Source organism: Amphibalanus amphitrite, unplaced genomic scaffold (genome assembly GCF_019059575.1).
Source record: "Amphibalanus amphitrite isolate SeventyFive unplaced genomic scaffold, NRLGWU_Aamphi_draft 001713F_arrow, whole genome shotgun sequence".
Lineage (NCBI taxonomy): Eukaryota > Metazoa > Arthropoda > Thecostraca > Balanomorpha > Balanidae > Amphibalanus > Amphibalanus amphitrite.
In genome coordinates this window covers 100785-123567 of record NW_024883206.1, presented here as the reverse complement: position 1 = coordinate 123567, position 22783 = coordinate 100785, and the positions used below count along the sequence as shown (strand labels likewise).

At 49.5% G+C, this 22783-nt stretch overlaps 2 protein-coding genes and 1 long non-coding RNA gene across 3 annotated transcripts; 2 read left to right on the top strand and 1 right to left on the bottom strand.

Annotated features, from left to right (window-relative positions):
• Positions 1-1714: 1714 nt before the first annotated feature.
• Positions 1715-6053, top strand: LOC122374792 (the record flags this gene model as incomplete). The annotated part of the gene is made up of 5 exons (XM_043353772.1): positions 1715-1992; positions 3301-3363; positions 4813-4948; positions 5210-5336; positions 5951-6053. Coding segments are annotated over 5 exons (707 nt in total), but the record flags the coding sequence as incomplete, so codon positions are not given.
• A 3951-nt stretch (positions 6054-10004) lies between these two features.
• On the top strand, positions 10005-11630 carry LOC122374793. The gene is made up of 4 exons (XM_043353773.1): positions 10005-10253; positions 10600-10781; positions 11072-11197; positions 11373-11630. The coding sequence occupies exons 1-4, from the start codon at positions 10052-10054 to the stop codon at positions 11571-11573; spliced, it is 711 nt and encodes a 236-aa protein (XP_043209708.1). The 5' UTR covers positions 10005-10051; the 3' UTR covers positions 11574-11630.
• Positions 11631-20778: 9148 nt separating this feature from the next.
• Positions 20779-22783, bottom strand: LOC122374785. The gene is made up of 2 exons (XR_006255286.1): positions 21407-22783; positions 20779-21018 (listed from the first exon to the last, which is right to left on the bottom strand). It is a non-coding gene; the product is annotated as an uncharacterized LOC122374785 (long non-coding RNA).

The following is a 22783-nucleotide window of genomic DNA, read 5'->3' as shown; positions in this document are numbered from 1 at the left end:
ATGCGTCTTGACGAGCTGAACACAATGAGACCATCCACGCGTCTGTATCTTGTTCCTGTACGGAGTTATTGGCCAAAAACCTTTGGTGACCTTTGATGACGTCACATGACCTCACAGCTGCCCAACAGCAAAACAGACCTCAAGGTAGTGAAGGTTGATCGTATATGAAGTCATGTATGGTATATGGGGCCATTCCGACCCGTTTTAGTGGTAAAAACAGGGAGTTGATTTTTCCCCCATTGACTTATAATGGGAGGTCGCGAAACTGACCTGACCTTAGGTCACCGATATCAAATTCCGAGATATACAAGTGCACATACTGGTACCCTAACTAAAGCCTGAAGAGAAGAAATTGATCGGTCAAAACTCTAGCTCTGGCGTGATTGCAAACTTTTCTGAGGTAGGGTCACCAAACCGCCTCTGGTGACCTGACCTGAGGTCAGATCAACTCAAAATTTTCAGACATGTTGCGTAGAAGCCTTTTAGGAAAAGTCAGAAAATTTGAGCTTCCTAGCTCAACGCGTTTGGGAGAAATAACCAAAAAACCTCAGGGGGGCTCCTGAAGCCCCCCCCCCCCCGCCAGGAATAGGGTTAAAGGGGCAAATTTTTGTGTGCACTGGTTCTTCCTATATTTCTGCTTCTTCAAGAAAAAAAAATGAATAAAGGTATGTGGGAAGGCCTGTCGTATGAAAACACACCGGGTTCTGTGCCTACGTAACAGCAACAAAAACAGTTTATTGGCGAACGGAACAACGGGGCTGTCCGGAACAGCGGAATTGTTTATTTTACTAATTATCAGTAAGTTTTCCTCCACAGAACATAGTCTGTTTAGTCATAGAAGACAATACTTGAACACCAGCTATTTCTTTATTGAATGGGAGCTTTCGAAAGCTATGCAGCTTTCTTCGTCAGCCTTCTTCTTCGTCAGCTTTCTTCGTCAGCCGTCAGCCTTTTTCATGGATCTGTTTTAGTGTTTTTTACCAAGGCTGACGAAGAAAGCTGCATAGCTTTCGAAAGCTCCCATTCAATAAAGAATGGCTGGTGTTCAATTATTGTCTTCCATAACTATGCAACCGTTCCAGCTAAATAACAATTTTTAGAAGGACATACTCTGACTAATGAACTTGGCAGTTGGTCTATGTTGCTTTTCTTGACATGCTATTCATTCATACCTACACTTGCATTGCCGTCTCGTCTGCACCAAAGTCCTCATGCACGCTTTGTTGCTTTCCTGCTCTCCCTTTGTTGTTGTTGCTGTTGTTGTTTTTATTCAGACTCTCCAACGGGTTCGGTATGTCCCATTTACAGGAGAGTTCCTGCTCCTCCAACATCAACGTGTTGTAGTTGTTGTAGTTGTAGTTGTTGTAGTTGTTGTTGTTGTTGTTGTTGTTGCTGTTTTGCTCACAGCTCTCGGCCTGCCGCAGATTGTCGGCTGTGTTGTGTTGTTGTTGTTGTTGTTGTTGTTGTTGTTGTTTTGCTCACACATCTCTCGGCCCGCCGTAGATTGCCGGATGTTGTTATTGCTGCTGTTGTTGTTGTAGTTGTTGTTGTTGTTGTTGTAGTAATAGTAGTAGTAGTAGCAGCAGTAGTAGTAGTAGTAGTAGTAGTATAGTAGTAGTAGTAGTAGTAGTAGTAGTAGTAGTAGTAGTAGTAGTAGTAGTGTAGTTGTTGTTGTTGTTGTGTGTTGTTGTTGTTGTTGTTGTTTTGCTCACAGCTCTCGGCCTGCCGCAGATTGCCGGCTGCGCGACTGAAGGACGGGGACGGGATACCGGCCGCTGTTGTACAGTGGCTCTGCCGGATCCGTGCCGGTCCCTCTGTGAGGGCCGCGCCCTGGGGGACGACTGTCGCCGGGCCGCCCTGTACCTCCTGCGCTGCGCCACCTGGCAGGGCGTCAGGCGACCCCCGGCCGTCACGGGGACACACGTCACCAATGTGACGGATGATTCGGTGACACTGGTGTGGCAGCGGCAGAACAGCACCGACCAGTACCAGGTGAGGTGGGGGCGAGATCTGACAATTACAGATCACGGGATACAGACATCAAACCAAACACCGACCAAGAGCTTAGGACATCATATACCAAACATCGATACAGTATAGGAATTAGGAGATATAGGGGAGAGTGGGGCAATGGCGACACCATAAGCATTTTGCTCAATAGCTCAGCTATTTGAAGCTATTTTATGGTGATTTTGACTGTGGTTATAGCCAAAGGAATAGGCTTTCAGATAACACCCAGTTTTAGTATCTCAGATCACTGATGACAGATTCCGAGCCTACGCGAAAATGTGGTGAAAAATGGAGGTGCAAAAAAGCGAGGGGTAATGCCGGCCACTAAGTGCAATAGCACAAAAAGTCGAAATATCGTCACTGGTATTCATCCTTAAACCGTTCTTTCGATGGAAATCTAAGTGAGAATTAAGAAACGACAACTGTATTCAGCAGTTAACAGTGCACTGCACTGCAACACAACACTGCACTCGCTGCAACACAACAGCGCGGCGCCAACAGAGCAGCAAACTAACACAACCGTAAACAGCAAGCAAACTAACACAGCCGTAAACACAGCAACCCGAAACGTTGAGCTTTAACGACAGAAGTCGCAAACAAAACCGCGTGGAGTCATTCCGGACACGTGTCCGGTATTACCCCGAGGTCAGCTTTATTTTAAGAAAGCAGGCAGCAGTCAAAGGCATTGCGTCGCAAACGCTTCACATCCAGCAGTCACCTAAGAAATGCTTAATTGAAGGTCATTGCAAAGCAGCACTTCTGAAAATGCGTTAACACATTTCACAGTCAGCAAATAGATGCAACAAAAATTAAAAATCAGATACGAAAAACACATTTAACGCTATAAAAATGAAAATAATGGAACTACCGTGACAAACTTGCACCACGTGCTAGAATGGCGCTCAACTGAAATGTAAACAACATCAGCTGATTAGTGATGGACAAAGTACTCACTAGAGATGGGTGGCCGGCATTACCCACCGTCCGCCATTGCCCCGCTCTCCCCTACATACCTAGTTTCCAAATTAAGAGCATTTAATGCATTTAATTTGTTTTCAGAAAGCTGGTAGGATATAAAAACATCAGATTTGAAATACGAAATACCAAGTCGATAAGCTTCGGTTTCATACTGGTAGGTATAATGAAACGTTGGTATTCCTTTGGCATTTCTAACGTGAGCAGAGCCCATGTGTTGTTGTGATAGTTACTGCACAAGGAGACTCATGTCTGACGCAAAAATGGGGTTCAATGAACATCGGCTGTGTAACGTGGGCTGCTCCGTGCCGACAGGTCTTCTACGGAAAACTGAACTCGACTGAAGCTGTCTTCCACTGGCAAAACCGACTTGACCAGGTAAAATTGGTAGTCATATGGGTACGACCACTGGCGGACCCAACCGAGGCTGAGAGGCGGCCAACAACCAGAATTGATAGCCAAGTGTACGTTTCTTTTTGTGCACGCCTTGCAAAAGGTATGTGTAATGATACTAGTAATTTGATCTTGAACGGTGTAGGTATTCTGAGTCTGACCTCCTTGTTGCCGATATTAATTAAAATTAAATTTATGCTGAAGTAATTACGGAGCGAGCGAAGCGAGCGTAGTCTTTCCTTAGATTAACGGAAATTTCTGAGTATGAGCGGCCGGCCGTGGTCACGCTTTTGCGAGGCTTATATCTCAGCAACCACTTGACCGATTTACACGCGGTAATTTTTGTAGGGTAGCTTCATTCCTTCTACCAAGTATTGGACTATTCCCGATGCATGTGGGTGACCCCTTATGCACGTGCCACGTGCAAAACGAAGAGGTGTCAGTTTTGTAATTGTTGCAATATCTCGGTAACTACTTGGCCGATTGCGCTGAAAGTTGGCATGTAGGTAGGCACTCACTAGGCACTGCATATACATGTGCCAGAGTTGGGGTGCTGGCACGTGCGCACGTGCAGGGGTCGTTTCCAGATCTCGAGAACGGCTGGACCGATTGCGCTCAAATTTGGTACACGGTTAGGGACCGGTTAGTAGGGTGCCGTGCACAAGTCAGTTGGGACCCATCTTGCACGTGCGCACGTGCAGGGTGCCGCTTCCAGATCTCGAGAACGGCTGGGCCGATTGTGCCCAAATTTGGCACATCGCTAGAGACCAGTTAGTAGGGTGCCGTGCACAAGTCAGTTGGAGGTACCCCCTCGCAATTTCGCACGTGCAAGGCCCACCCTCTCGCTCGCTCCGTTAGTCGCCCCAAAAGGCGTTATACTGGTGGGTGAGGTGTAATAAGCAATAAGGGAAAAGGGTAAACACAATAATGTGATAGTCATCATTCCGTGCTTCTATCCTCAGGATACTGAAATCCTTCTCCTCTACGCCGCAACCCCCTTCCGGGCTGGACAGGCAACTTTATCTCATGCGGGCTGCTCCCTTGGAGCGGCACCGCTGCTCCCGAGGGAGCGCACCCCGTAGCCGGGTGCAGTGAGTGCCTTGGGGCTGGGTGGCCTGTCCTCTGGACGGGCTCAGCCCCGGCGACCCACTAGGGTGCCTGCCCAGACCAATGTCTCCCCCTATATCCTATCATCCTCCCGGCTCTGAAATGGTCTTAATGAACCGAAAGGGCCTAACCCAACAAGACAAACAAAACAAAATGTGATAGGCTGATAGCATGTCAGAGTAAGTGAGAACTGTAAGCCTAACACTTTTCTCTCTTGTCTTCCTTTTTAGTATTTTACGCTCAAACTTCTACCGTGTTGAACATACTAACGGTATAACGGTTGGCTCATGTACTGCCTCTCAGGTGAATCCAATGACGTCATTTCAGGTGATGGACGTCACTGGCACAACGCAGGCCCAAGTGGCGGTGGCTAGAGACGCCCTGTACGGGTTCTCTGTGTCCTATGTGGACGCAAATGGAACGCGGGCGCACTGGGGGTCGACCCTGCTGGTCAACGGGTCAGGTCAGCCGGGAATAAGGCGCAGATTATCAGCCCAACCATAGTGTGAGACCCCAGGCCGTTTGGATCAGAGTTGGTGTCTACGGTGTTTATTCATTCTTTGTATTTGGGTTACAAGGGCAGTTGCCGCTGCTGCTCAGCGCTAATTCCATTTGTAATGCCTATTGAACTGCTAATGAATGGTGATAACTGCTCAACCCCATGCCACCCATTTTCCCGCCTAAGCTCCGTGTGATTTTCGTGTGTTGGCGTTGTGACCAGCAGCTGGGTCTGGGCTCCCCAAGCTGTCGCCTCCCCACGGAGTGACAATCAGAGGAGTATCAGAACATGGCCTGGACGTCACCTGGGAACCGCCAGCTGATACGACCGGAGGCGTGAGTGTACGCTACAGGTCAGTCCAGAGGTCACACGGCCGCATTTCGGAGCGGTAAGGGTATGACGATAAAAGAAAGTTACGAAGGCAGCCTGAATATGTTTTCTCGTGTTTTCTGTTCATTTTAAGTCGTGGTCTTGTTGTTTTTTTTATAAATTTAGTTCGAATGTTTGAATGGACGGATTGACAGAGCCGAGGCCCACGCTGAGCAGAGCTTGTTACGTAGACCGCGACTCCTACCGCCCGATCGCGCAATTCCGGGTAACGGGAGAATTTAGATGCCAAAATTTAACGTGCCCTTCAAAGCCGGACATCGCCTGTCCCACTCAACCTCAACTGGCTGCGGATGCTCCCACTAACCGCAGACCATCCCCGTCAGGAGTCTCAAATATCGAGCGCCGGAGCGACTCGAACCCGGGCTCTCACTACCGGGAGTCCGGTGCTCTACCAACTGAGCTACGGGACAGAATTGTTCATGCCCTATTCATTATAGTTATAATGCTAGGGTATAGTACAAATGCGGGATAAGATGCGTCGTGCTCGATTTTTTTTCATGTAAGTACGTTTGTAGATATGTCATATTCTTTGGTCTGAATGCTTGATCAAGTGATGCTCACGTTGTTTCTCTGAAGGCTCTATTATCAGGCTGAGGGTGAGCCAGCACCAAGAGTTGTGCACTTGACGGATACGAGCCACAACCTCACGGGACTGGACGGTGGCACGGTGTACAGGTAAGTAGACAGGGAGAGTGTGTGAGAGAGAGAGAGGAGGAGAGAGAGAGGAGAGAGAGAGAGAGAGAGAGAGAGAGAGAGAGAGAGAGAGAGAGAGAGAGATAGAGAAATGTTAGGGTTACTTGGATGTGGATTTTGAGTCACTGAGATGAGTGTGAGATGTCAGATGAGTCTATGTGGGTGTGAGACGTTTAGTGTGAGCCGTGTAATCAGAGTTAGTCATTATTGCCACAACCATAACAATGATGATGACGATGATGATGATGATGATGATGATGATGATGATGATGATGATGATGATGATGATGATGATGATGATGATGATGATGATGATGATGATGATGATGATGATGATGATGATGATGATGATGATGATGATGACCTCCTCAGTGTGTGGTAACAGCCGTGTCGGACGACGGAGCAGAGGGCGCTCCATCAGAAACGGTGGAGGAACGGACCAGGAACCCTCCGGAGATAGCACCGACTCTCCAGGTCAGGTGGCAGGGTCACACCAAACATCAGCTGTTCATGCTTTACACCGGTGTCACATAGAGCACCAACTGTTCATTATAGTACCGGTGCATCAGTGATCAGACTCAGGCACCAGTTGAAACGTTAACCCGCGCCCCAAAGGGGGGGGGCATTTAGCCCCCTAAGATCTCGAGAACCACGCAAAGAAGCGACAAGCAACAAACAATGTTGGATAGCCCCAACGGGGAACTACCTTGTGACCCAATTTCATTGACCTCAAACCGATGATGTCACAGGTCAGGTCAAATGTCGAATTTTCACTGTTTACAGGTATTTCAAGAAATGTGTTGTAAAATCGAGTAAAATGCATATTATTGAAAATACTCCATGGGAAATTGTTCGTCAAACACATATTTGCTTTTAAGGTCACCGATACCAGTTCAGGTCACAGAGGTCAGGTCACTGAGGGTCATAATATGAAAATATCATGTAATTCATGTTTTATGGTCCATTTTACGTGACAAATGCGATTATGTGGGTCAGGCAGCTTTTTGGGGCAAGTTAAGGTTATGTTGTGGTGAAGGTCACTGGTCAGGTCAAGGTCAGGTCAAATTAGGTCAAATTTCAAACTTGATATTTTGCATAACATGGGTATCTATTCGATGCAACTCGTCACGGGGAGTCTGATGGTGGTCTTTGTTTTGCGCTACGTGGTCTAGAATTGCCTAAAATTGAGTTGGAAAATTTGACGTCATTTATTTTGAACAGTTTTTTCGCTATAACTTGGCCAAAGAAATAGGTATCGATCTAAAATTTGGTATATAGATAAAAGACGGCAGGTGCTTTATACCAATTTCGTTTTTTTGTGTTAAACTCGAAAACGTTTGGGATTGTAGGTATTGCTTTTATCAACGACATCAATTTTTCACTGGGGGGGGGGTCGAAATCACAAAAAAATGAAAATCCGAGAGGACAGTTTTGTAACACCGTCTTTGCTCTACACGACTAGATAAAGAACTTTAAAATTGTTCGTTAACTGTAGCTTGTGTGAGCGTTTCAAGATTTTATGTTTTTTGCTCATTTTGCTCGAACATAACCGCAGTTTGACCTCATTTCTGACCTAAGGTGACCTAAAACTTGATTTTTTTTGTGAAGGTGTTAAATTTATGCCCGGGAAGGTTTTAAAAATTTGGCAGCGTTGCGGCGCCGCCGCTTTTGCTATTCAGGAAAAACTACGGGGGGGACCAAATCCCCCCCCCCCCCCCAGCGGGGCGAGGTTTAATTACGAGCGAGCGAGCGCAGCGAGCGAAGCGAGTATTTTCAATATAAGGGAAAAATCTCAGTATGAGCGGCCCGGCCCGGCCCGGCCCGGCCTGTAACGCTTTTGAGAGGCTTATATCTCCGCAACCGCTGGACCGATTGGCATGCGGTCTTTTTTGCTGGGTAGCCCCATCCCTTCTATCCCGTAATTGACTACTTTTGATACGCCTCAGTGACCGTCGTGGCACGTGCCACGTGAAAAGTCAAGGGTGTTCAAGCTGTCCTGCAAAAGTAGTGATTTTGAGAGGCTCATATCTCAGCAGCCGCTTGGGCGATTGACTTGCGGTGATTTTTGTAGGGTAGCAGCATCCCTTCTTCCAAAAATAGGACACTCTCGATGCATGTGGGTCACCCCCAGCGCACGTGCAAAATACATCAATAAGAGGTGTCAAATTTGTTCCCATTTTAATAACTCGGTAATTACTGGGGCGATTTCGCTGAAACTTGGCATACAAGTAGGCACCCACCAGGCAATGCATTCCCATGGTTGCGGTTAGGGTGCTACTGCACGTGCGCACGTGCAGGGGGCGCTTCCAGATCTCGAGAACGGCTGGGCCGATTGCGCTCAAATTTGGTACACGGTTGGGGACCAGTTAGTAGGGTGCCGTGCAAAAGTCAGTTTGGACCCCGTTTGCACGTGCGCACGTGCAGAATGCCGCTTCCAGATCTCAGGAACGGCTGGGCCGATTGCGTTCAAATTTGGTACACCGCTAGCGACCGGTTAGAAGGGTGCTTTGCGCAAGCCCGCTGGAAGCACCCTCTCGCCCTTCCGCACGTGCAGGGCTCACTATCTCGCTCGCTCGTTCTTCGCCCAAAAGGCGTTTTACTGGTAGTTAATTTATAGCGTTAACAGCTGCAACATTTTTATTTTTAATAATTCTCAACGGTTCATATCAACATTCTTTTAATCAGGATTGTTTTAAAAACACATTGTATTGCTGTGCATTAAATTCATCAAGCTGCACCGGTCCCCAACTGACTGCGATCCGTCGGCTCAGCTCCCCAGGGTCGATCCCAGGGAGCCCACCGAGGGGGGCAACATGACCATCACCTGTGTGGCCACGGGTCGCCGACACCGACGGTCACCCTGGTCCTCAATAATCGCGTGCGGAACCAGGTGAGCCACTTCTGAGTCAGGCGGGGGCTGCTGCAAGCTACGGATAGTTTTTTTTTTACGATACTTCGTCAATGTAAATGCCCTGGTGCCTGATGACTGAACTTTCCTGTTGCGTTTTAACTAAACAATGCATCGAGTTTTGCTAAATGTTAAGGTCTTTATCTTTATAGTAAGGTCTTTTAAGGTCTTTTATGTTATTATCTTTCCTCAATAATCAATAACCTAATCAATTCAGTAACTAGGGTGATTCATAGCCGTGTGACCGAAAATAAATGAAAACTACAGGAAATGCATTCGTGTTACATGCCATTGCCAAGTACCATATCAAACAGCCAAAACTGAAGTTTTGATCCATGTATAGCATCAGCCACAAATACTTTTCCTTCGACGCTCACACTCTTTTAGACAAAATGTTCAAAATGGCCACCTCGGCGACGGATGCACTCCAGCGCCAGAGCCTAAAGTTGGCGCTGGCGCGGACGCCACAACATTTCTAAGGAAATAGAACCAAAGCAGCTTCCAATGGCATCCTTCAGCCCCAGAATATCCTGGGGACTCTCATCATAGACCTCGGACTTTGCATAGCCCCAGAGGAAGAATTCCACGACGTTGAACTCCGGCGAGTGTGGCGCCCACCTGACCTCAGCGCTCTTTGAAATCAACTTTCCGGGGTTCGCTTACCATTTTTTTTTTTTTTTTTTTTTTTTTTTTTTGGTGCCGTGTTTATCACTGAACAGTGCCCTCTGCTTTGAATTGATTAACGATTCTACGAATTGTTATCTTCTTTGGAGTTTCCCTTGGGTGAAAGCCTTCAGACGTGCAGAAACATCTTTGTGTTTGCTTGACGGACTGCGTTAACCTATACAAATTACACATTTTTACTTTTTGCTGTGTTGTGTACATCTTGAGCGATACACACAAACCAGACCAAGATAGAACAAAACTTCATAAAATTTTCTACTAGCACGTGAAATTTCACGCGGAAATATGCAATCCTCTTCTCAAGAGAGATCAACTAAATAGGTCACATGGCTATGAATCACCCTGTATTTTACCCGCAATAATGACATAATTTGAAGAGAAATGTGTATACGATGTGTTGTTCAAGTGCGTTATTTCTATGTCTGTGCGTGGAAGGTACAATGACGTCTCGTCTTTTCTCCTCAACCCGACAGAGTCGTACCCATGAGTTGGTGACGACAATCACCAATGTCACCAGGAACATTGAGCTGGCTCAGTGCAGTCTCCAGGTGGAGCAGAGCCACCTGTTCTCATCGCGCCACATCCTGAAACGACGTCAGTTGGGCGGTGACGTCACAGCGCGTGACTCAGGTGTCAGGCATTGACACCATACCGCAATACGGCAGGGATTTAGGCGTGAAATGGACAAATAATGTGGCATATAATAAAAATATAGTTTAAAAAAAATATTTCGTACGCAGACAAGTTAACGCTCTCATAAGATTTATATCAGATTGAGTCAATGAGTCAATAGCTGATTGAGTCGATGCACATGGCATATCGCTCTCGATTCATTATATTGTATCGCAAATCACCGTACTTGGCTTATTCGGCTGACACTAGCTCCAATTCTTTGAAATACCTACCTGAACTGACTCACAACTGTCCCCTGTTATACCAGATGCTCCCCGGGTCTGGCTCTGGGCCTGGGAAGGCGGCGAGGAGGAATCAATGCCGGGCAGAAATGTGACATTGTCCTGTGACGTTGACGCCCACCCGAAACCCAACATGACCTGGCGAGGAGACCACTCGGAGATACTCCGTGCAGGAGGCAACCTGAACTTCACCTCGATAAAACAACGGGTAAGGAGAGGCGGGTCATTTGGAGTAGATCTGTTTTTAATGGGGGCAAATACACCGCTGTCCTTTAAAAAATAAGGTTTGAAAAACAAAAGAACTATGAAACGGCATTTTGGTTCAAACCTTTGGAGAAACCGAGAAACCGAAAAACCTTTGGAAGCCTCTGAAATCTAACAACACCATAATTTTCCAACATGATTTAAATAGCGTTTCGCTGATGCCTCTTTCATTCAATGACAGCTTGTCGATCATTCTGACTCGCCCCCCCCCCTCTCTTCGTCACCCCTCCCCAGCCGGGGTACTACCGGATGGAGATGACGATCACAAATGTGACCGAGGAGCAGTTCATGACGTACACCTGCCACGCTGAGAACGAGCTCGGAGCCGATTCCAAGCAGATCGTGCTGAAAAAACGGCCGGTGAGAACAGCGAGGGATGTCACCACTCGCCAACTCTTTTCTGCACTCAATGTGCATGTATGTCGAGTTTATTGTTCAAACATCAGTTTGAAACAGACGTCGAAAACATTTAAAACAACAGGCGAAAAACATGGGCAGACACATCACTGACATAGGTACATTTTCCTTTTCTCAGAATATGTGGCAATTCTACAAGCTCGGAGTTTCCCAGTGCTGCCGCAGTATGAACATCAGCGAGCCCTGCCAAGTCGCGTGCGCCGAACAAGAGGTGGACCTGGAGCCGGTCAGCTCTAATCCAGCGTGTTTGAAAGAGTTCAGCAAACTGATGGTCTGCGCCGCGGGTAATATGACATCCCGCAGCTCACCAGCAGTTTGAATGCCATTGTACTCGGTCGTTCAATAAGTAAGGTAAAATCATATTTATTTCAGCCCGTCTTATATGTAATTAATGACTAGAAACTTACAACATATGTTTACTGAAATTTATTCTACAAAATGGCTATGAGCATTTGCTATCAGGTCTCACCAGCCAACCACCCCAGCCTTGGCGGAACTCACACCTACTTCCAATGACCTTTCAGGCGCACGTGCTTATCTCTACCAAGCATTGAAAACGCGCTCGGAAAAAAACTCCTTTTTGATGTTTTTGCCATGTCCTTTTACTTATTTTTTAATTGCTTCATCCGTAAAAGTTATTCCCAGAAACAGAATGTCTTCCAGCGATCCGAACAGATTGAAAAGGGACGGAGCCAATGAGATCAGGGCTGTACTCAAGCATTCCTGAACTGACAGAGCAAAGCCGCTCCACACTGATGGCTAGTCGGGTGTCCTTCTGTTGTTGAGTAAGCTCTTTCGGCATCCATCTCAAGCGGACCTTGTAAATTTCCAACGTAGATATCTTATTATGTCTGGGGCATTCCACGATAGATCGACCAAAGCCGTACACCCTCATTTTATTTCTTGCTATTGTTATTTATTTATTGTTATTATATTATGCTATGCTATTGTTTATTATATTATATTTCTTGCTAATTGGTCTAATGGGTTGTTATGGGGGGGAAGCCAGCTGTGCCAAGGATTTTTTTTCTTCGAACACCGGTTTCTGAGATATAGCCTCAGGCAATTCCTGGAGGTCACGCTGCAACCCTATGTTTGGCGGCTTGTAACTTAGAAACTATTGGTTTTCAATGGTAAAAACTTTATACGGTTCAACTTGCAATCAACCAGCGAACGTTTTGGCTAACTCGGATTTTCGATTTTTGAAAATTTTGATCACGTGACATCTTGATCTTTTTTTTCGAAGAGTGACCTTGATATTTTCCCAACTGAAAGTCGCAATTTTGTCTGATGACGATTAAAACCTTATCAATTGTCATTCATATGCGACAATAAAAAAAGTGGCTTTCGGCCTGCATTGACCTGAGATCAGGTCATTTTTATGACTTGTCCATTATTACGAGCGGGAGCGACAGCGAGATCTCGAGACTAAAGCAGGATAGCGACAAGTGGTAAACGATACAGGATTCACACGGATAAGGTCTACAATTTTTACTGAGGTCATTTTCAGGTCAGGTCAAAGATGACGTCACAGGGGTAAAAAGGAAGTCAAAATAGTTTTGGCTGTACCTTTTGATCTAATAAAGAAAGAGACGTAGAATAGGCACCAATTCGTTTGCTTTCGCCTAGCGCCAGTTTGTTTTGAATTTCGATACCGATGACCTGAGGTCAGGTCAATTTCTTGACCACCCCATTATAAGTCAATTGGGGAAAATCAGCTCCCTTATTTTTACACTAAAACGCGTCGGAATTGCCTAATATACCATGAGTGACTCCATATGCGACTAACTTTGACTACCTTGAGACCTTTTTGCTCTTGGTCAACTGTGACGTTGCTCTTGGGTCATGTGACGTCATTAACCCTATTAGTGGCAGGCTCCTGGCTACCCCATATTAGTGGCAGGGGGGGGCTGTTTACGACCCCCCTTGATATCTCGAGATCTAACGGGCTGATTTTCAAAATTCAAACGGCATTCGATTTGGCTCAACGAGATCTACATTTCTAAAAAAAAATGTCAATAGGGGGGTAGAGGGGGGTAAAAAAGGGCAAATTGCAGATACATTTTAGACTGTTTATCACGGCCAGGTTTCTGAACCAATCTTAACCCTATTCCTGGCGGGGGGGGCCTCAGGAGCCCCCCTGAGGTTTTTGGTTATATCTCCCAAACGCGTTGAGCTAGGAAGCTCAAATTTTCTGACTTTTCCTAAAGGCTTCTACGCAACATGTCTGAAAATTTTGAGTTGATCTGACCTCAGGTCAGGTCACCAGAGGCGGTTTGGTGACGCTACCTCAGAAAAGTTTGCAATCACGCCAGAGCTAGAGTTTTTGACCGATCAATTTCTTCTCTTCAGGGTTTAGTTAGGGTACCAGTATGTGCAATTTGTATATCTCGGAATTTTGATATCGGTGACCTAAGGTCAGGTCAATTTCGCGACCTCCCCATTATAAGTCAATGGGGGAAAAATCAACTCCCTGTTTTTACCACTAAAACGGGTCGGAATGGCCCCATATACCATACATGACTTCATATACGATCAACCTTCACTACCTTGAGGTCTGTTTTGCTGTTGGGCAGCTGTGAGGTCATGTGACGTCATCAAAGGTCACCAAAGGTTTTTGGCCAATAACTCCGTACAGGAACAAGATACAGACGCGTGGATGGTCTCATTGTGTTCAGCTCGTCAAGACGCATCGAATGATATACATGATGACCTCGAGGTCACGTGACCTGAGGTCAACCTTTGACCTTGACCTTTCGAGGTCAACATATATATCATTCGATGCGGATTGACGAGAGGATCACGATGATGCCCTTAGTTTGTTCCTATCTTGACTAATTCGAAAGTTATTCGAGAAAAACTCTCTCCATATCTAGTGCCGCCATTTTGACTTTTTCGACCCCTGTGACGTCATCTTTGACCTGACCTGAAAATGACCTTAGTAAAAATTGTAGATCTTGGCCGTGCGTATCCGATGCCGTTTACCGCTTGTCGCTATCTTGCTTCGTTCTCGAGATCTCAGGGGGGGGCCGAATCGGCCCCCCCCCGCCAGTTTCTTGTCCCGGCGGAGCCAGAGGAATAGGGTTAACGCAACTTTTGCCGATCGATAGAGAATGAACCAGGAATTCACATGGTTCCTAAAAATATGCATTTTCAAAAATCATAGGCGGATACAGATCATTGAGATTGGGGGTACACAAAAAGTATAGTAAATAACCCAGCCAGCCTTCCCAAATGGGGCCCATATGGGCTGAAATTGGGGCATCTGGGCTTAAGTGGGCATGGGCTACATGTGGGCTATTATCTGGGCTAAATCTGGGTCCCATATGGGCTGAGCCCCAGCAAACATGCCCACATGGGTCCCATATGGGGTGAACATGGGCCAGATGGGCCCACGTGGGACATGGGCTACAGATGGGCTACCCACATGGGCCCCATATGGGATAAAAATGGGCCAGGTGGGCCAAACGCATGTGGGCTGGAGATGGGCATCCCATGTGGGTCCCATATGGATCACCCATGTAGGCCCATTTAAGTTACTCCAAGAGCATAAAAGCAAAAAAGGTGACTGTTGTTCATGTGAATTTTGGACTCCAAGTACATCAAGTTCATACATGATGCCATATGGGGTCAATGTAGGCTGGCCCATATGGGTCCCATGTGGGGGCCGCGTGGGTCTCATATGGGGCCTACGTGGGCTTGCCCATATGGGTCCCATGTGTCACCCACTGCCATTCCCATGTGGGGCCCCTGGAAGAGGTGGGGGGCCATGTGGGCCCCATATGGGAACCATGTGGGCATGTTTGCTGGGATATGAACATTTCCTTTACTAAAAAATTTTGGTATCTGACCCGACACCTATCTGGGCTGGATGCGGGCAGCATGTGGGCAAACTGGACATCAACAAGCTGGGCACACCCAGCCGGGGCCCACATGGGGCCCGGCCGCCCACATGGACAAAATTTACTACAAAACTTTGTTAACTGACCCGACACCTAGGTATCTGGGCTGGATGCGGGCAGCATGTGGGCAAACTGGACACCAACACGCTGGGCACACCCAGCCGGGCCCACATGCGGCCAGCCGCCCACATGGGCAAAATTTACTACAAAACTTTGTTAACTGACCCGACACCTATCTGGGCTGGATGCGGGCAGCATGTGGGCAGACTGGGCACCAACAAGCTGGGCACACCATCCGGGGCCCACATGGGCAAAAGTTACTACAAAACTAATTGTTAACTGACCCGACACCTACACCTATCTGCCCAGCAAACATGCCCACATGGGTCCCATATGGGGTGAACATGGGCCAGATGGGCCACGTGGGACATGGGCTACAGATGGGCTACCCATATGGGCCCCATATGGGAAAAAAATGGGCCAGGTGGGCCAAAAGCATGTGGGCTGGAGATGGGCATCCCATGTGGGTCCCATATGGATCACCCATGTGGGCCCCATTTAAGTTACTCCAAGTGCATAATAGCAAAAAAGGTGGCTGTTGTTCATGTGTATTTTGGACTCCAAGTATATCAAATTCATGCATGATGCCATATGGGGTCAATTTAGGCTGGCCCATATGGGTCCCATGTGGGCGCCGCGTGGGTCCCATATGGGCCTACGTGGGCTGGCCCATATGGGTCCCACGTGGCACCACTGCCATTCCCATGTGGGGCCCATATGGAAGAGGTGGGGGGGGGGGGGGGCATGTGGGGCCCCATATGGGAACCATGTGGGCATGCTTGCTGGGATATAAACATTTCCTTTATTACAAAATTTTGTTAACTGACCCGGCACCTATCTGGGCTGGATGCGGGCAGCATGTGGGCAAACTGGGCACCAACAAGCTGGGCACACCCATCCGGGGCCCACATGGGGCCCAAATGGGCAAACTTTACTACACTTTGTTAACTGACCCGACACCTAGGTATCTGGCTGGATGCGGGCAGCATGTGGGCAGACTGGGCACCAACAAGCTGGGCACACCCATCCGGGGCCCACATGGGGCCCAAATGGGCAAACCTTACTACAAAACTTTGTTAACTGACCCGACACCTATCTGGGCTGGATGCGGGCAGCATGTGGGCAGACTGGGCACCAACAAACTGGGCACACCCATCCGGGGCCCACGTGGGGCCCAAATGGGCAAACCCCAGCCAGCATGCCCATGTGGGCCCCACATGGGCAGTTGATGGACATGGTGGGCTAGGTGGGCCATGGGCTAGAGATGGGCAAATATGTGGGCTGCATGTGGGCCCCACATGGGCTGCCCACACATTTTTGGCAGGCATAATGCTTGATGATGAGATTGCTTGCACATGTGCGAGGGCATATCCAGGAATTTTGGTGAACACAGGCATTCACGCGGTGTTCCTGTATGGTGGGCTTAACATGGGCATGCGTGGGCAGCCCATGTAGTGGGATGTAGGTGGGCTGGATGTGGGCAGCCCATTATTTTTTTTCACTGTCCAATGTGTATGATATTACAAGAAAAAAGAACTCGCTGTTTAGTCTCATGCCTCCAAAATACACTTCGACGTCGTGAGGAAGTCGCATAGTTGATGTTTGTGAGACCAGCTACGGCTGATATTGGACAGTCAATGTTGTGATTGTGTCGTATGATTGTGTCGCCTGAGCCGCCCCTGCGCGGGCGACCCGCCGGCGGAGCTCGGCCCACCGGACGGGGCCTGGGGCCGCCTCTGCACCGACCGGGGCGGTGACCGGCCGACCGGCTGGCGGGGCTGCGGCGTCTGGGCGGGGCCAGTTGGCGTTGAGACTCTGAGTGGTGTGCGTGTCCAATAAAGCCTTAATTCGGGCGGAACCGACACATGGCGCGGTCGGTATTAGCTCCAACCCGCCCATAGTGAGTACAAAGTGCGATGAACGAAAGTGAAAGGAAGAAGGAATGCGTAGCCGTGGCGGCCGCGCCGCAACCACGACCGCGTTCGAGTCTATTCGGAGAGGCGCGCCCGCAGCGACGCAGCTGTATCGCTAGTTGGTCGAGTCGCAGCTGTGACATCAGGACGTAGTCGCCATCTCTCCTTCCAGAGGATAGAAGGCGTCACTGCGGTCGGTGGAGATGTCCAGTCGGTCAGGCCGAATCGGCTGCAGGCTCGTCATACCACAGCGATTACGAAGGACTGTTCTAGAAGCCTCCACGCCAGCCACCTGGGGAAGGAGAAGACGAAGGCCGCGCAAGACAGATCGTCTACTGGCCCGGGATCTACCGGGATGTGGAAAATGTCACCCGCTGCTGTACCAGCTGCCAGAGAGATCTTGATCTACCCGCTCAGCAGCAAGTGGACAGATATTCCGGGTGGCTGTTTGTCGCCGACCTCGGTGTAAGCCCCCGCTTACACCGGTCCGAAGGACGATAGCAGGCGTCATGACGAGCGCACTCGCTACGCGATAAGCGTAAATGGACGGCACGGGAAAAGGGCTTTCGGCGGTACCCGGCTTTTTGATGTCGTGTTCAGTAAGTAATGGTTTATCTCTTTATTTAATGCCCAACTCCCTTGGACACCTGATAGCGGATGTCAGAATAACAGCAGCACTCCCATTTATTGTTATTTCAGGTGTCGTCAATTACTGTCCGATTAGCGAATTCCAAGCAGCCGACTTATAAAGCACTAATGTCCTTTGTGTCCATCATAATCGGACCTTGTATGTTTATTCTGCATCAGATTATTTCCTGCAAAAAAAAAAATAATATTTAAAGTTCATTTCTCAACTATTCAAGTCAAATCAGATGATGTTACTTTTAATGCAGGTAATACAGAATCATGGTAGAACACAGCACGGGCAATACACAATTCGCTTATGTGACTGCACCTTTTACATTGCTGGTGCCTATTACGGAGCCGTGCGGCGGAACGGGCTACCAGGACACCAACAACGGCCAGCTCAAGCTGGAGGTGGCGCACGAAAGTGGTTTGGGTGCCAGGAACCGCGACGGAGGCCGCCAGGAGAGGAGACCAGCTGGAGTTTAAGCGGAGGAGCAGATGAGAGAAGAAGTTAGAGATGAACAGAAGAGAGGAGAGAGTTTAAACAGCATTTTTGTGTTTATCGATAATATAAATATTGATCACTGACAGTTGTTTTGTTGCGGTGGCGAACGTTCAGCAATGATCAGGGGGGAGTGATTGAAATAGCAGACATCGATTGATTATAATCATATTGAAATTAATTGTAGGTTTGGTGGGAACTAAGATGGGCTTTGGTGAATATTTATGATTAATACAAACGATGCTAGGGAGGTGTGAGCCAGCATGGGGCCCACCTAGGGCCACATCTGCTGGCCCACGTGGACCCATATGGTACCCACTTGAGCCCAGGTGGGCCACATATGGTACCCATCTTGAGCCCATGGGGCAGCCAGGTGGGACCATATGGTACCACCTTGAGCCCACGTGGGCCAGCCCAGGTGGGCCCCACCATTTACCCAGGGACAACTTTATGTGGGCCCACATGGGCTGCCCACATGGGTCCCACTAAAGTGGCCCACCTGGGGCCCGTGTGGGGCCAAGGTAATAAGTTGGTGGGGTATGGGTCCCAGCTGGGTCCATTTCGAAACCCACATGGGCTCCAGGTGGGATTTTCGCTTATACCCATTTGGGTCCCGGCTGGGAAAGCCATATGGACCCGGCTGGGCCCACATGGGTCCCATGTCGAAAACCCACATGGCCCATGTGGGATTTTCGCTTATACCATGTGGGTCCGGCTGGGAAAGCCAGGGGATCATATGTGGCCCCGGCTGGGCCCCATTTGGGTCCCATTTCGAACCACATGGGCCCCATGTGGGATTTTTCGTTATACCATGGGGTCCCGGTGGAAAGCCCATGTGGGCCCATATGTGCCCCGGCTGGGCCCCATATGGGTCCCATTTCGAACCACATGAGCCCATGTGGGATTTTTCGCTTATACCATGTGGGTCCGGCTGGGAAAGCCCATGTGGGACCCATATGTGCCCCGGCTGGGCCCCATATGGGTCCCATTTCGAACCCACATGGGCCCATGTGGGATTTTTCAATTATACCCATGTGGGTCCCGGTGGGAACGGCCCATGTGGGACCCATATGTGCCCCGGCTGGGCCCCATATGGGTCCCATTTCGAACCCACATGGGCCCCATGTGGGATTCTTCAATTATACCCTGTGGGTCCCGGCTGGGAAAGCCCATGTGGGACCCATATGTGCCCCGGCTGGGCCCCTATGGGGCCATCTGGGCTGCCCATAGGGACCCAGTTGGACGCTGCATACACATGGGCCCAAGTGGGAAGCCCAGATGGGCCCCATTGCTGCCCATGGGGGCCCAGATGTGTTTGTCATGGGCGTCCAACTGGGTCCATATGGGCAGCCCAGATGGCCCCATATGGGGCCCAGCCGGGGCACATATGGGTCCCACATGGGCTTTCCCAGCCGGGACCCACATGGGTATAATTGAAGAATCCCACATGGGGCCCATGTGGGTTCGAAATGGGACCCATATGGGGCCCAGCCGGGGCACATATGGGTCCCACATGGGCCTTCCCAGCCGGGACCCACATGGGTATAATTGAAAAATCCCACATGGGGCCCATGTGGGTTCGAAATGGGACCCATATGGGGCCCAGCCGGGGCACATATGGGTCCCACATGGGCTTTCCCAGCCGGGACCCACATGGGTATAAGCGAAAAATCCCACATGGGGCTCATGTGGGTTCGAAATGGGACCCATATGGGGCCCAGCCGGGGCACATATGGGTCCCACATGGGCTTTCCCAGCCGGGACCCACATGGATATAAGCGAAAAATCCCACATGGGGCCCATGTGGGTTCGAAATGGGACCCAAATGGGGCCCAGCCGGGGCACATATGAGTCCCACATGGGCTTTCCCAGCCGGGACCCACATGGGTATAAGCGAAAAATCCCACATGGGGCCATGTGGGTTCGACATGGGACCCATATGGGGCCCAGCCGGGTCCCATATGGGCTTTCCCAGCCGGGACCCAAATGGGTATAAGCGAAAAATCCCACCTGGAGCCCATGTGGGTTCGAAATGGGACCCAGCTGGGACCCATACCCAGCCAACATTATTACCTTGGCCCCACACGGGGCCCAGGTGGGCCACTTAGTGGGACCCATGTGGGCAGCCCATGTGGGGCCCACATAAAGTTGTCCCTGGGTAAATGGTGGGGCCCACCTGGGCTGGCCCACGTGGGCTCAAGGTGGGTACCATATGGGGCCCACCTGGGCTGGCCCACATGGGCTCAAGATGGGTACCATATGTGGCCCACCTGGGCTCAAGGTGGGTACCATATGGGGTCCACGTGGGCCAGCAGATGTGGGCCCTAGGTGGGCCCCATGCTGGCTCACACCTCCCTAGCATCGTTTGTATTAATCAATAAATATTCACCAAAGCCCATCTTAGTTCCCACCAGAACCTACAATTAATTTCAATATGATTATAATATAATCGATGTCTGCTATTTCAATCACTCCCCCCTGATCATTGCTGAACGTTCGCCACCGCAACAAAACAAACTGTCAGTGATCAATATTTATATTATCGATAAACACAAAAATGCTGTTTAAACTCTCTCCTCTCTTCTGTTCATCTCTAGACTTCTTCTCTCATCTGCTCCTCCGCTTAAACTCCAGCTGGTCTCCTCTCCTGGCGGCCTCCGTCGCGGTTCCTGGCACCCGTAAACCACTTTCGTGGCGCCACCTCCAGCTTGAGCTGGCCGTTGTTGGTGTCCTGGGTAAGCCCGTTCCGCCGCACGGCTCCTGTAAAATAGGCACCAGCAATGTAAAAGGTGCAGTCACATAAGCGAATTGTGTATTGCCCGTGCTGTGTTCTACCATGATTCTGTATTACCTGCATTAAAAGTAACATCATCTGATTTGACTTGAATAGTTGAGAAATGAACTTTAAATATTATTTTTTTTTTTGCAGGAAATAATCTGATGCAGAATAAACATACAAGGTCCGATTATGATGGACACAAAGGACATTAGTGCTTTATAAGTCGGCTGCTTGGAATTCGCTAATCGGACAGTAATTGACGACACCTGAAATAACATATGAATGGGAGTGCTGCTGTTATTCTGACATCCGCTATCAGGTGTCCAAGGGAGTTGGGCAATTAAATAAAGAGATAAAACCATTACTTACTGAACACGACATCAAAAAGCCGGGTACCGCCGAAAGCCCTTTTCCCGTGCCGTCCATTTACGCTTAGTCGCGTAGCGAGTGCGCTCGTCATGACGCCTGCTATCGTCCTTCGGACCGGTGTAAGCGGGGGCGCTTACACCGAGGTCGGCGACAAACAGCCACCCGGAATATCTGTCCACTTGCTGCTGAGCGGGTAGATCAAGATCTCTCTGGCAGCTGGTACAGCAGCGGGTGACATTTTCCACATCCCGGTAGATCCCGGGCCAGTAGACGATCTGTCTTGCGCGGGCCTTCGTCTTCTCCTTCCCCAGGTGGCTGGCGTGGAGGGCTTCTAGAACAGTCCTTCGTAATCGCTGTGGTATGACGAGCCTGCAGCCGATTCGGCCTGACCGACTGGACATCTCCACCGACCGCAGTGACGCCTTCTATACCTCTGGAAGGAGAGATGGGACGACTACGTCCTGATGTCACAGCTGCGACTCGACCAACTAGCGATACAGCTGGCGTCGCTGCGGGCGCGCCTCTCCGAAGAGACTCGAACGCGGTCGTGGTTGCGGCGCGGCCGCCACGGCTACGCATTCCTGCTTCCTTTCACTTTCGTTCATCGCACTTTGTACTCACTATGGGCGGGTTGGAGCTAATACCGACCGCGCCATGTGTCGGTTCCGCCCGAATTAAGGCTTTATTGGACACGCACACCACTCAGAGTCTCAACGCCAACTGGCCCGCCCAGACGCCGCAGCCCCGCCAGCCGGTCGGCCGGTCACCGCCCCGGGCGGTGCAGAGGCGGCCCCAGGCCCCGTCCGGTGGGCCGAGCTCCGCCGGCGGGTCGCCCGCGCAGGGGCGGGCTCAGGCGACACAATCATACGACACAATCACAACATTGACTGTCCAATATCAGCCGTAGCTGGTCTCACAAACATCAACTATGCGACTTCCTCACGACGTCGAAGTGTATTTTGGAGGCATGAGACTAAACAGCGAGTTCTTTTTTCTTGTAATATCATACACATTGGACAGTGAAAAAATAAATAATGGGCTGCCCACATCCAGCCCACCTACATCCCACTACATGGGCTGCCCACGCAGTGCCCATGTTAAGCCCACCATACAGGAACACCGCGTGAATGCCTGTGTTCACCAAAATTCCTGGATATGCCCTCGCACATGTGCAAGCAATCTCATCATCAAGCATTATGCCTGCCAAAAAATATGTGGGCAGCCCATGTGGGGCCCACATGCAGCCCACATATTTGCCCATCTCTAGCCCATGGCCCACCTAGCCCACCATGTCCATCAACTGCCCATGTGGGGCCCACATGGGCATGCTGGCTGGGGTTTGCCCATTTGGGCCCCACGTGGGCCCCGGATGGGTGT

Bases quoted from the DNA above. Each gene is read 5' to 3' on its own strand.
- LOC122374793 (XM_043353773.1), top strand. From the start codon at position 10,052: ATGTGTTGTTCAAGTGCGTTATTTCTATGTCTGTGCGTGGAAGGTACA. The intron at 10,254-10,599 runs GTCAGTTGGGCG...CTGTTATACCAG, and splicing joins GCGCCACATCCTGAAACGAC to ATGCTCCCCGGGTCTGGCTC. The intron at 10,782-11,071 runs GTAAGGAGAGGC...ACCCCTCCCCAG, and splicing joins TCACCTCGATAAAACAACGG to CCGGGGTACTACCGGATGGA.